We start from the raw sequence: 14,455 nt of genomic DNA, 5'->3' as shown, positions 1-14,455 counted from the left end.
GCCCAGATTGATCATAAATGCCATCTATTTTTGTCAGGAAGGCTGATTTGTTCATGTTTTTAGTTTCTGAACGTGCTCATCAAAAGTAGCTTTTGGCGGACGGTGATCTCTTCATGTTTGGATACACTTCATTCGATCCTGGTGAAATCAATTCGCCTAATGGGTACCGGGCGCAACGCATAATATCACATATTGTATAAAAGACCATGAAATCATTATCGCATGCACAAAAATAATATCGCACAATTCATTTAAACAATGGCATAGATAACGTGTTATCAAATAGAAAGAAAATATTGAACATAAACATTTTAAGATCGAATAAAGTAACACTTCGCCTGCCATGCCACTGCCTAGGCCTACACTGAAAATCAGGACTTGTGATCATTACCACCAAGCTGGTGAATGATGTGCCATAGGTTTTTAGGTCAGAAATGGAAAACGAGATTAGTTCACCTGGGACTGTGATGGAAATCACGTTCGGCATAGGCCTAGGCGTAGGATAAGCGACGGGTCAGCTTTAAACCTCACTAACCTAGTGCTAGTGGGTAACCTGTGCTTGCACTCTAGGATATCGTGGACATGTGTTTATCTTTTTAATCTTGCCGTAGCATGTTCTCAGCAGGTTCTACCTCAGTGATGTTCTAAGAGTCGATCCCCGCCCACGGACGAACCATGGAATCGACGAACTGTGTTGAAGATGGCAAGGGCCTCATGATGGAGACTGCTCCATCGAAACAATTGAAGGATACTCCTACAGAAGGAGAGGGGAAAGAGGATGACATCATGTTTAAGGGGGACGCTGAGGAAGAAGAGGGGGAGCACGAGGAGGAACGGTTATCTTGGGGAACACGTTTCGATTTCTTGCTGTCTACCATCGGATTTGCAGTTGACCTGGCCAATGTCTGGAGGTTCCCCTATCTGTGTTTCAAAAATGGTGGAGGTAAGTGTATCAATTCCGTAAATACGTACAAAGTATAAATTTCAGCATTGCCTTAAAGTGAAGACAGATATACAAATACTACAAATACTAGGTTTCAACAAAATTGTTTTCAATAACTGCATTACGACATTTTTTATTCGTTGATTTTCTATTTAACTGGACCACGGGTAATTGCGAACGGTGTACCCCTTTAAGTCATCCTGAGATTCATTGCAATATAAGTAAGTGGGCGGCCCTTCTTGTCCAGGTCGAAGTAGGCCAAGGTCGTGAAAATCGTGTGGGTCAGTCACCTGATACGAAGGATTCGCTGTGATCGTCAAATAAACTCTAGTTTCACCGATACAAGACAGCTTCGTTTTATCGACACAACGGCCCAAACTCGCCCAAATGCCGAAATTAAAAAATTTCAGACACTGGATCCGGTGTTACATCTGTGGTTGTTCCCCATGTGTCAGTGTTTCCAAACAATAGGCAGCTAGAGAGACCACGACTTTTCAATAGGGGGGATACACAGAAAAACTTGTCAATCTATTTTTGAGCGTTCCCAAACAATGAGGGGAAACACTCAAAAACAGAAACACTCAAAAACATTACACCGGAATTGATCAATTGCCGCCATCTTGGATGTCGGCATCCTGAGATTCAGGGTTTTGATAATCCTACGTCATCCACTGCATCACCAGGTCGGACTGTAAATCTTATGCAGGCCGAATTTGTGCCACTTTCTCTCATAAAACGTTTTATTTTATCAATAACTAAGAATATTTGATATTTATAAATAAAATCGGACACTCAGTGGTGGGTTCTAAGATGATTGTATGGATAACTATAAACGCAGCGTAGTGCAGCAATCATTTTCAAGGGCTTAGTGGTGATGCGTAGCCTCATTATAATAAGAAAGATTCTTTCCTTTTCTATATCCGCGGTACTGCTTTTCAAGATGGTGACGAGTTACTTGTTCTAGAGGCGTTGTAAGGAGCGAAACCAGCGCCTCTAGTGTCAAGATTGACAACGGCCAAGCCGGAACATGACGTCATTATGAACATCGGACGACTTGGCGTCGCCGATACAACCCAATGTCTGAGTGTTTAATTATTTCTGATTCACCCTTTTCTCGAATATTTCGATCGGTGAAACTAGACCACAATATCATAGCTTCTTTTCCTTGTGATTGACCTACTTTTCAAGGTCACATTGCCTGATTGAAGTAAGATGATAGAAGAATAAATGAGGAACATCCATTATCCATTCACTTCTGTCCTTTACCCCATATGATAGAAACTCAAAAGTACACTAGTACTTGGCACCGCCGGTGGTCGATCAAAAGACGAAGTTGACTTTTCCCAGGGAAATTCAATGGGAATTCCAGCACGAAAGAAAACTTCGATTATGTTTACGGATATTCAGACAGGCTTTGTTTACCTTACTGTTAGCTGCTACCGGTATGAAGCGCTTTGAAACTAGAATATGACATGGCATAAGATGTGTACGTATATTTCAAATGGTGAACTGTATTGTGAGGCAAGCGGGGGGGGGGGGGGGGCCGTTTAACTCTCATCCTCCAAGCTCACACACTCGCACCATATTATCGACACTCGGGATAAACATTGGTATATTGGCCCAATATAATAATATCTCTTACAGGATATTGATTCTCCAGGGTGAAAACATCTTGACCCGCAATGTTTTGAGATCGCTAAATCACTCACCCAAGTTTGTGGAGCTCGATGTTGGTGACGCAAACGCATGAGAGTCAGGATGGGGTGAAAAAGGTACGCGTAAACGAATTGTCCAGGCGACAGTTTTCTCCAAACTTGTTCGGGCCCTAGTCCATATCGTTGATACGGGTGCTGTTCTATAAAATACAACAGCATCGCATACCAGGGTCAGTTCAGTACTTCTCCTCCCCTCTCCACATTCCTGAGAGTAAGTACCGAGTGAATCTCATGGCCCTGAAGCTTTAGATGAACAACATGAGGCTTATACAAAATTCATATCGTGCTGTACCTTTGTCTGGCGGAAATTACATGTACTTCATTTGAGATTCAGATTCCTGACCTGATAGTTTAGTGAGACAATTTAAGGTACGTGCCAAGCATCCAAAACAATTAGTGGTTAACCCTGGGTAGGTTCACCATCCTGACGACATAACCAGTGATTTTCAATATACTCCGCCTCTCGATATTCCAAACAGGGTAGGAGTATCAAAAACCTGTATCTCAGGATGAGACTGAATGCGATTGCAACAACGCACATGCGGCAGTGTGGCCGGGATGAACACCGCATTGGCGGGTTTCTGGACTAAATTCCAAAATACCTTGTGGTATCTCGAACTGTAAGGTCAATCGCGATCACATTTCGTTCTAGCGTGGACAAGAACCCAGCCATACTCCGGCGCAGTGCAGTAGCGACCTGTACTGAAATCCTGTACTGAAGTCCTGTACTGAATGTTATGTCTGCTTCGGAGAATGGAACCTACATTTACTTAGTATGCGCTGCAGCGGTTGACACGAATATTGAGCAGAAATGAAATGATATATAATAGCGGCCTATATATACAAAAGCCGTTTAATTGTGTTTACCCTAATCATAGTTATGACCTGCTGACAAGGCCTCGGTTGTTTTTTTTGGGCCATTGATGTACTGCGCTACATATTTCGATAAGCGATATTTCCAAATTGTTTCATTAAAGCTGAAGGGTAAATTATTTTTATGATATAGAACGTGGTGAACGCCAAGTCGGAAAAAGCCGAACTTTCGGTTAAACCTGATGCTTCAGGCGAGTATTCCGTCATGTACATGGTTTTTGACACCCTGTAAAAGCTTTGTTTAGTATCCACCCGTAGTTAAATGATTAGTCAGATTTGGCTTCTGAGACACTTACAAACTCCTATCTCTAATGACAGGCGCCAGGCGAGAAGGCACTTGGTACCCGTATAAGATATCTAACTGGCTGGCGACCAACGGGGCTCGAACCCTCAACCTTCCGTTCACTCGGCGGACGCGCCATCTTAACCACTTATCGATATCTAAAGGCGTTGTTTGTTTTTCTGTACTGCAGGTGCTTTTCGATATCTAAAGGCGTTGTTTGTTTTCTGTACTGCAGGTGCTTTTCGATATCTAAAGGCGTTGTTTGTTTTCTGTTCTGCAGGTGCTTTTCGATATCTAAAGGCGTTGTTTGTTTTCTGTACTGCAGGTGCTTTTCGATATCTAAAGGCGTTGTTTGTTTTCTGTACTGCAGGTGTTTTTCGATATCTAAAGGCGTTGTTTGTTTTCTGTACTGCAGGTGCTTTTCGATATCTAAAGGCGTTGTTTGTTTTCTGTACTGCAGGTGCTTTTCTCATTCCCTACTTCACGATGTTGGTGTGCGGTGCACTCCCTCTTTTCTTCCTCGAGTTGCTTTTGGGGCAATATCAGCAGACCGGGGTCATCAGTATATGGAGGATAGCACCAATCTTCAAAGGTAAACATAGCCCTTTCCAAGCTTTATAAAGTTGATACCAACTGTACATCGGTAATGGTGGGTCTCACCAAACACAGCGAGAGTACACGTGCAGCTAAAATATGTAGTCCAAACCGAAGCGTCTCCTAATTGCCTTCAAAGAGGGATCTTCATGACTACACCGCATCCGGTGTTACATGTACACAGTGTTCAATTTTGCACGGAAACAATTAGATTTGACCATCAAGACAACTCTTGGAACTACATGTGTACATGTATTTCAGAACTCGGTTGGTGCGTTTGCATTATCATTCTTTTCTCATTTCAGGACTTGGTTGGTGCGCTTGCCTTATCAGTTTCTACGTAGCATGGTACTACAACGTGGTAATTGCCTGGTCAATTTACTACTTCATTCAGTCCTTCACGGGAACACCCTGGACTACATGCGGCAACGAATGGAACACAGACCAGTGCTGGGATGCTTACGCCCCGAACACAACTGCAGGGAACTACACAGGAAACTTTACTGAGGTCTTGGAAGTCGCCACCAACGTCACCAACACCACACTGCGAATATCTCCAGCGGCTGAATACTTTGAGTAAACAATAATTACTGCTTGTATTCGTTAACTGCGGTCAAGTTTATATTAATTCGTCTACTTACCAATGTTTGGTCAGTTGACGAAAGAATTTGACTCGTTGGTTGTTACATTTTGCATGAGTATATCAAAATTAGCTACCTACTCAGAGCTTGCATTCTGAATGCCTGGATCCGTCTTTCAACAATCTGGTGTAGAGCTAAGTTCTCGTGTAGAACCGCTGTGCGTTGATCGGCAGGTTTCGCAAACCTTACGAAGAGCTATACGAGCGACGAAGAACGGTGTGCGTAAATGTATTTTATCGATTTAAAAAATACCCCGCTACGACTTTACGTATAAGCGATTATTTACGAGCGTGCGCGTTAGTGAATTAGCACATGAACGATCTCCGTACTTCATCGTTCGTACTGATTGCGAAACCTGCCTAATGTGAGAGCAAGGAAATAAAATTTGCAGCGACAATCTAGACGCTACGCGCCGTTATTTTCCGATACTTTCCATTCGTCTGCCTCACACTAGACAGGTAACGACATCAAAGCTACAAGGAAAGAAACATAGTTTCCTTGTCCCCTTTTCACGAGGGATTGTCATTTAAACCTTTGTATCTTGTAAAATTTGTAAATTCGACTAAAAATTAAGGAAAAATCCCACTTCGGCAGCGAAAGTTCCCTCTGAAGAAGGAAGTAATATTTCTATGAGTACAGCGTATGCATTTTCTCTTTGCAGACGTCATGTGCTGAATTTATACAAGAGTACAGGTATTGGTGATCTTGGCAGTCTATCAGGGACTATCACGGGTTGTACCCTACTGGTGTTTGTCATACTTTACTTCAGTTTGTGGAAGGGCATCAAGTCAATGGGAAAGGTATGCTAGTGTCCTTAAAAATTGGTAATAACTACCATGCACACAACAGTATCCACGCAAACGCCGTACCGGAATTAGATAAATGTATCGGTTTACCTCGAAAAAATACGCGCTTACCATGTAGGAAATGACGACACACGCTTACAAAAGACTGGTTAATTCTGAGGGTCGTTCGGCCACGTGTAGCTTATTTAACCATCAACACTTACAAGATGAGTGTTTTGTTCCTATACCGCGTCATCAACCGCGCACTGACCACGGTGACGATGGAAATGACTTTATGACCCCGCTGTTCGTCATTGGGATGAATTCCTTCCGGTAACGATTCAAACAGTTTGCCTGTCGATGTTGTTTTCCAGGCTGTTTGGGTAACTGCTACCATGCCGTACATCGTGCTACTGGTGCTTCTAATCAGAGGCCTCATGCTGGAGGGCGCAGTTGAAGGAATCGCCTACTTTATTGTGCCAAGAATGGAAAGGTTACATGAACAACAGGTAAGAGAATTCTACACTCAGGACGCAGTGGATCGGGCTCGTCCCTCCTGAGGACTATATGTAGGATGAAGAATGGACTGTCTTGGGAGTCTAGACCCCATCCATCCACCCACCCACACTAGTGTATGGCACGCGGTATACTCTAGCACTACTATGTATAGCCTCAGTAATCATTTGAGAACATCTTGACCACCAACGTTTTTGCATCTTATCAAGATCTAAAATACTTACCTGACTACGTTTTAAGGGGGTATAGACCATGAGGTTCAGGATATTAGGAAGGACTGAACGAAAATTAATGGCTTTTTTGACTTGATGGAAAATCAGTGGTATACTGATGTAATTTTGTGTGCTACCATAAATAAACTTGTACATTTCTTTATTCCTTCTTTTGATCTTAAGGTGTGGATCGATGCGGCAGTGCAGATATTTTACTCGGTGGGAGCAGGGTTCGGCGTCCACATAGCTTACTCGAGTTATAACCCAAAAAATAACAACTGCCACAGGTAGGATCCATATTATTGTAAAGGCTACAACGACCCCTCGTCACAGAATGTATGCTCGGATTCTGCATACTTCCATCTATTTTTCGATATTTCAAAAGCATTAAGCAAACAAGCGAGTTTTTTTAATCTCTGCACCCTGCAATCCCTAGGAAACAACCTATTTCACTTATATTACAGCGTATCTCGAACTTAATATACCGTATCTGCCAACAGTATAACATCAATTAACAGTACATGTATTACATGAATTAACCTATTGATTCACTTGGTTAGTGACCATTAAATGTGTGCCACATTGCGTCTTGTAAGCAATATCATTTGGCAATAGCAAAAGTAATGTTGATGTAACAGGCATCAATGTACTGCTGCTCATGCCTCCTTTGCGGAATATTTACTTGCCGGGATAAGACCCATTAAGACGACAATCTAGCCATTCAAAACAGCCCAAAATCATCACAAGTGAACTATTACCGCCGAAGGGATTGTAATCATTATTGGAAGTGACTATTTGGCAAGCCCGGCTTACCAAACAGCGACTTTTTCTTGTCCTGAATGGAGAGCCGAACTCATTAATATTAAGTACCAGCTCGCCAAACAGGGTAGATTTTTTACCTGTTTGGCAAGCCCGGCTGGCCGAACAGGGTGGCTTTTCAGTGCTGTTTGGCAAGCGGCTCTCCAAACAGGACAAAAAAAGATGCCTGTTCGGCGAGCGGCTTGCCAAATAGACCCGGCCATCATTATTTTGCATTGTCTCGTTTTTGCAGAGATTGTATCGTAGCGTGTTTAGTGAACAGTTTCACCAGTATCTTCTCTGGCTTCGTGGTATTTTCCTACCTTGGCTATATGGCAGCATCCAAACATATGAAAATCAAGGACGTGGTAGCAGAAGGTAAACAACTCATGCGCCATCCCTCCTTCATTCCTTTTATTCGCGCTTGACCACGCCTAAAGACTAGGCCCATCGACCACACCTAAAGACTTTTCGTGGGGGTCAGTGCTATCGTGCTATATTTGTTAAAGGCTTACGCCGATGATTCACTTTGGAGGTCGTTTCCATAAAAATGACACTCGTCACTGCCGTGCTCGCACCAGACAAAATTTACCGTTTTTGACAGATTTGCGATGATTGAAATAATATACCATCCTTTTTTTGTGGTATTCTCATATGATAAAGCCAGTGTATACATAACCTAAATTATCATGCAGCGATCGGGAAACATCCATTCAATTATTTACAAATAACACGCGAGTGTGCATGCATGTATCATGCATTATGACTGACTATTGGCGTCGTCTGGCGTTAGAAAGAGGAACTAGAAACAGTTGGACCAACAGTAAATGTATGTGAACGAACGGCGTTCTCCAGTTTAAGTTATTTTCTCCCTGAAGTAATCAAGCACTGTCTGTTTGAATTATATATGAGCACCAAAGTACTTTCAGGCCTTCCGCTGATTGGAAAAGATTCTGTTGCGGCAGCTGCTGCGAAATTTCAAAGGTGTACTTCATCATGCTTTCAGGTCCTGGTCTCGTGTTCGTGGTTTATCCCGAGGCGATCGCCACGATACCTGGCTCGGTGTTCTGGGCTCTTCTCTTCTTCCTCATGTTGCTCACCCTTGGCCTCGACAGCTCGGTAAGGTAACAGAGCGGTTTAGATTTTGATCCGAGAATGATAAAAGGTTTAATACGTCATCAAGTCAAACTGATTGTTTTGTATCATTGTTTTTAGGTATACCAGGCATTATAAACACACTGGTTCATTTCATTTCTTACAACAGGCAATATGGTATCTATCGTCAAAATACCACCTCGTTCTCGCTCTCGTTCTCGCTCTCGTTCTCGGATCAAAATCTTGACCTCTCTCCATTTCACGAGAGAAAAAAGCATTTGACGCAAAATCAAGCCTATAAAGTGTCAGTACATTGTATTTCCCCTCGTTCTTGGTCGTGATTTGTGCCACTCTGACAGAGTAAGTATTTGTATGTACGAAGACTTCAAAGTGTTTTTGATGAAAGTAACATGTTGTTCAAATATTGATATTCTGTGCGAAATCACAAAGTGCCTCTTTTTGGCGTAATGAAGTACATGTGTGTACTTGACATAGAAATGGCTGTCTTCGACAAAATTTTCACCATGGACGCACCATTCAGTTTGAAGTTTTTACTTCGTAGGTCTGGTGTATGATTATTACACTAGAGATAGTCATGGACAAAGAAAGTGGGGCCTACATCATAAAAATTAAACGTTCAATCGGAAGACTCTGTATAGTTCAGTCAATAAGTTTAGGAAAATTGCCTAACGCCGTTCGTTGAATATTTGATATTTTGAAATTTGTGATTGAATTTGAAAATTCCCAATTGCGTACAATGTAAATACATACTAAATATAAATTTCAACATTGCCGTTGTGTAGACACATATACAAACACTATAAATACCAAGTATCAGTCAATTCGTGCTCATACTAACTGCACTACGTCATTGTGTATAACTGCATTTCTATTTTCCTGGACCACCAGTAATTACGAACGGCGTACCCCTTTAAGCCATAGAGTGTCCGGCGTGCCTATCGGAAGCAGGAAAACAGAGCTAATTCATGAAGTGTTTTTATGTTGTTACTGACGTTGATTCTATCTTTTTTCGCGTTGCCAGTTCGGTGGTCTTGAAGCGATCCTGACTGGCTTGAAGGATGAGTTCAAGGACCTGTTTCAACGATACAAGTGGAGTAGGGAGATTGCAACAGCTATCCTTTGCTTTGTCGCCTTCCTGTTCGCCTTGATGAATGCTTCGCACGTGAGTAGTATATCGGGTGATCATGAAAAAACGTCCTCATTTTATTGGTTACGTGAGTAGTATATCGGGTGATCATGAAAAAACGTCCTCATTTTATTGGTTAAGAACTAAATGCATAAATATTCAGCATTGGCAACTTATACTTAGCACAAACTAACATATGAATAGTTTGTTTTTTCCTCCTATAACTTTGCCTTTTTGAATGAGAGCTCCGAATGAACTGTAAAAGCTACATTACTGAAGTTGGAAGATATGTTCGAAATTTAAAAAAAGATTCCCGACGACTGCCTGGCAAAAAAATTCGAATGCGCGGCACCCTAGCTAACTACATACGCGTAAACAAAATACCAACAGTGTGAAAACCGTATCATATGTGAATTTTGTAGCCGCAAGGCTTGTCTTTCAGTTGTTTCTGCTTGACATTCCAGGGCGGGATGTACATGGTCACTCTGATGGACACGTACAGTGCTGGCATATCTATTTTGTTCGTCGCTCTCTCTCAGGCCATATGCGTCTCCTGGGTCTATGGTAAGGAAGCCACTACAACCACACGACATCCCGAAGCCAGCATAATATGCGTAATATTGGGTGACCAATGAAAAGGACACCGTATTTAAACGTGGATTATCCTTACGTTTTGCAATTATAAATTATATATATTTTTTAGATGGTTTTCGGTGTCCTATGACGCCGATCAAGTTAGACAGATAATTCATTCCGGTGGACGCTCATAAATATGCTATACGTACGAAACTGCTGAGTTCGTCGGTCTCTTTAGAACTTTTCTCTTGAAATAGTTAGATCGTTTATACCGGAACAGGCTTCCCCACTTTCGTACGGTCAGGCAGCTTGACAGACTCCGGCGCAGTGATAGTAGTGTGATGAGACGGTGAATATCATGTCTGCTTTCGAGAATGGCAACCTGACTGATGCTGTCAAAATGTATAGCACCGAGACGATTCATGTACTGCTTGGACAGAAAGATGCCTAACGAGAAGACGAATGAATGAACATCGGGATTAACAAGTAGAGTTAGTCATTTTTTTGAGTTATACATTTCACATAAAACGCATTCAACATCGAATAAGACGTTCCTCTGATATTTTATTTTTCACTTTAGGTATGGACCAATTTTGCGAAGATGCGAAATCGATGCTCGGGTTTTACCCAGGATTTTACTGGAGATTTTGTTGGAAGTTTTTAAGTCCAATATTTTTGACGGCAAGTATTGATGTGGTCTAATCATGAAGAGCCGACTCTCCCCACGCTTTTAGTCAGATATTCTACTTCTTCCGTTGAATGTCGCCTTTAATTGAACCCTTCTCTGATCGTGATATTATTCTTATCTTATTCGTCATCAGCGTTCACCCGGCATACACTTGGAGGTGTGACTCTCCTGGGAGTATTCCTCCTCCAAGATGGTAGCGCATCATGCCTTTCACTCGACACTTATGACCGAGGTTATGAGCGCAGTAACAAGCGGTGCGTGGGGAGTATACAGCATACGAATGCCCTGTTACATGTATTCGAGGATGAGTATGGGGGGTTATAGTGTAGTTTTACGAAAGCTCATCAATGCTTATACGTCCAAACTGAAAATATTTTGTTTCTTCCGCAGACGATCGTGATTTGGAGCTTGACGAGTCACAGCCACCTGACGCTGGACTTGTCAACAGGGACGTACACCTACCCGGAGTGGTCCGATTCGATCGCATGGTTTCTAACTAGTTCAAGCCTTATACTCATACCAATCTTTGCCATCTACGCTGTTATCACTGCCAAAGGAAACACATTTCGACTGGTAAGTGTGTCGCGTTCATCGGCGATCAATCTGGGTGGCGTTTTAGCAACAAACGTAAATTTTACCATCCATCTTTCCCCTTAGTAAAAAGGGTTTAATCAAAAATTTTAAAAAGTTCGGGTTATTCAATATACCTGAATGGGCAGAAAATAATACCCACCCATATGCAGCCCCTGCCCTAGTGGATTACATTACAGATCTTTGTCACGATTGTTTTTGTGATGTTGATATTGTTTTGGATCCGTATTAATTTTTTTTCTGCAGAAAATAGCACACTGCATCACACCTGTCAGTGAACACCCAGATATTGAGAAGGGCATCATAAAACGTTTCAAGGTAAGATTGCCATACTTTGTCCAGAATCAGAAAGAATGTCTAAAATAACACAATTTTTTGTTGGTCAACATAGAATTTTGTTGAGACTAGCTTTTGACACAACCATGTCTTCTTCAAGGTCTGCCAGGGAAAAGTTTTACACAGCATTAAACTTTGTCCAGAGTGCTTCGTATCAACGGTGTACATGTATGGTAGATTATTTACTTTTGTCGTGTAACTGAATTTGCGCATGATTTGAGCAACATCACAGACAAACATTCGTATACTTCGTTTCGTAAGGGTTGAGAAACCTGTCTATTTACACACTTCGTTCTTTGAATTTCGTAGCTCTTTGAAAGGCTTGCGCCAAACCTGTCCACCATCGGTCTCACAGCATTCCTTCTTTTTCGCGTTCACCTCATACAGTCAATCCTGTTCGTCGGATACTCAGTCGTCCTCCGCAATTCCGCCAGTCTCCATACAATTGGTTCTGCATGTAGCACCATTTGGCCAGATTTCTTTACTGTTGGCTTTGTGCAGAGTGCAGTACTGTAGCACGTAGGTTGTTGTCGTCGGTCCCACATTGAAAGAGCTTTGGCCGGTGTCTCCTATACTTATTCTGTACTTGTGGAATAGGTGGTACCGCATCCTGTAATGCCCGCTTCTAAGTCTGAAGATGGTGACTTGTTCTGGCCTTGTTTGCCGATGATAGCTCTTACCTGTCGGTCATGGTCCGGGCGGTTCTGCTTCCATGCCTTCTTGCATGCTGTTGATGTTGGCCTCCTCATAGGATAGGGTAATACTGTCTCGTTCTTACAGTATAAGTTATTTTCTTTTCAGTTAGCTCACTGGTTGTCATTCGGTCCGAAGGAAGGTCTTATACCTTGCGTCAGCTGCTGTGTCCGCTGTAGAGGCGATGTTGGCGATGAAACGGCACATCCTAATATCACTGGCGAAGCTCAACATATGTCATACGTGTAGTTAAATTGCTTATATCTCAGTAACTTCTCCTGTAGCTGGGGTTAATGTCGTTTAATGCGCCACATTTTTGCGACAATTTTTTTGTCGGTCATTGGAAACCGGATGTGGCAACTATACATGTATTTTGATAAATATACATTTATAGTATTTAGCATTTATGGCTGATGCCAAAACATGTTCAAGGGATGTATATACAAGTTTTGGTCAACCTCAAGAAGAAAAAAAACGGAACTGATGCCACCCTTAAAGTGATACAAGGGGCCTTTTTCGTTCAGTACGTGTGCATGCAACGACTCATGAGGGGAGGGTATTTGCCGGTGTTAATTTGCAAACTTGGGGTCCATTACGTCATCGAGTGCGAACAGGTGTATGGGTGTGTGTGTGGGGGGGGGGGATAATTAAGATGTGGACATTTTCTTCACGGTAACATGTCACTAAAAGCTGCGTTCACACTGAATACGTATTGATTGCGCATTCCGGAATACGTGCCCCGGAATACGAATCAACGTTCAGACCGAATGCGTATCGGGCGATCCGAATTCTGATGCGAATTCAATACGGTGCGGGAACCGTTTTCGATAAACCGATTTGGCATCGTTCCAAAACGATTTCAGTCTGAACAGTTAATACGAATTCAGGTTTTAATTCGTATTCAATTCGTATTAAAACGCTAGTGTGAACACAGCTATGAAAGATAAGAGACGTACACTTTCCCTTTATAAAAGTTTATATGATTTCGAACCCTATAGAATGATGTTTTGTATAAAAAAACGCCTTTCATTAATTGTGTTTATGAAGCAGCATGACATCAACTATGCCTCTGACTGCATACACCATTGTCGATCTGTTGATCTTTTTGCGTGCGCACGTGTTTCTATAGCGTACAAGGGAGGAAGGAGGATTGAACAAGCAGATAATTGTGTGTATATGTATACGTGCTATAAACGGCCACTCACCGACCGAAAAGGAGACTTGCCGATAAAACGAGATTGTTGGGAAAATGTTTAACTTTTTATCTTGGCAAAGGAAGTTCCACCCAAACGTTAGAGAGTCTGGGAAGAGATTGGAGGACTTGTCTCTTATATACATATGCGTCGTCGCCATATTGAAATATTACTCCGCGTCGCCACCACATGACGATTGTGACGAGTTCGCGCAGGTGGCAGAATGAATTGGTGAAAGTAGTTCGCTAAAAATCATCAATGAGATATTTATGTGGGGTTTTTTATATATATATTTGCTCATCGATATAACTCAGTGACAGAAAAATGTTTGTGCTTTATTTTAACCTTTGAATCGTCTTTTGAATAAGTTTTTTGAATCGATGTCGTTGTTGGCGCCAGTGATGCCATCAGTGGCGGATTTGAACTTAAAGTTCGGGCCGTCGATTCTCTTGCAATCGATCCGAAGTTGCGGATGAAGGAACTACAACTTTTTCCTACACAGGAACTTATCAATTTTGATATCACTCACTTAGTGAATAGGTACATGCACATAAGCTTATATTTTTTGGCAAGTTTGTCTGTTATTAGATTTCAAACATTACCTTATGTAATGTATGTATTATATGTAATTGTATAGAAGTACAAACAATAAACAATACAACACTGGAGAATGATTTGCCAAAGTGACCGAGAATCGTAGCTTGTGTATTCTTGGCGGGCCTTCCAAATTACCGAGCCGCCAGCCATGCATGGAATGTATCTGGTAGAAGCCAGCC

The 14,455-nt window shown here is 42.0% G+C and overlaps 1 protein-coding gene across 1 annotated transcript; it reads left to right on the top strand.

Annotated features, from left to right (window-relative positions):
- Nucleotides 1-501: 501 nt before the first annotated feature.
- Nucleotides 502-14,031, top strand: LOC135495927 (sodium-dependent noradrenaline transporter-like). The gene is made up of 14 exons (XM_064784954.1): nucleotides 502-943; nucleotides 4,275-4,406; nucleotides 4,714-4,984; nucleotides 5,711-5,849; nucleotides 6,209-6,343; nucleotides 6,746-6,849; nucleotides 7,614-7,738; nucleotides 8,367-8,479; nucleotides 9,498-9,638; nucleotides 10,067-10,166; nucleotides 10,759-10,859; nucleotides 11,257-11,439; nucleotides 11,704-11,775; nucleotides 12,595-14,031. Exons 1-14 carry the CDS (start codon nucleotides 676-678, stop codon nucleotides 12,733-12,735), a joined length of 2,025 nt encoding a protein of 674 aa, XP_064641024.1. The 5' UTR covers nucleotides 502-675; the 3' UTR covers nucleotides 12,736-14,031.
- The last annotated feature ends 424 nt before the right edge of the window (nucleotides 14,032-14,455 follow it).

Source organism: Lineus longissimus, chromosome 11 (genome assembly GCF_910592395.1).
Source record: "Lineus longissimus chromosome 11, tnLinLong1.2, whole genome shotgun sequence".
Classification (NCBI taxonomy): Eukaryota; Metazoa; Nemertea; class Pilidiophora; order Heteronemertea; family Lineidae; genus Lineus; species Lineus longissimus.
Note: the sequence above shows the minus strand (reverse complement) of the source record. Positions and strands in the feature narration are given on the sequence as shown.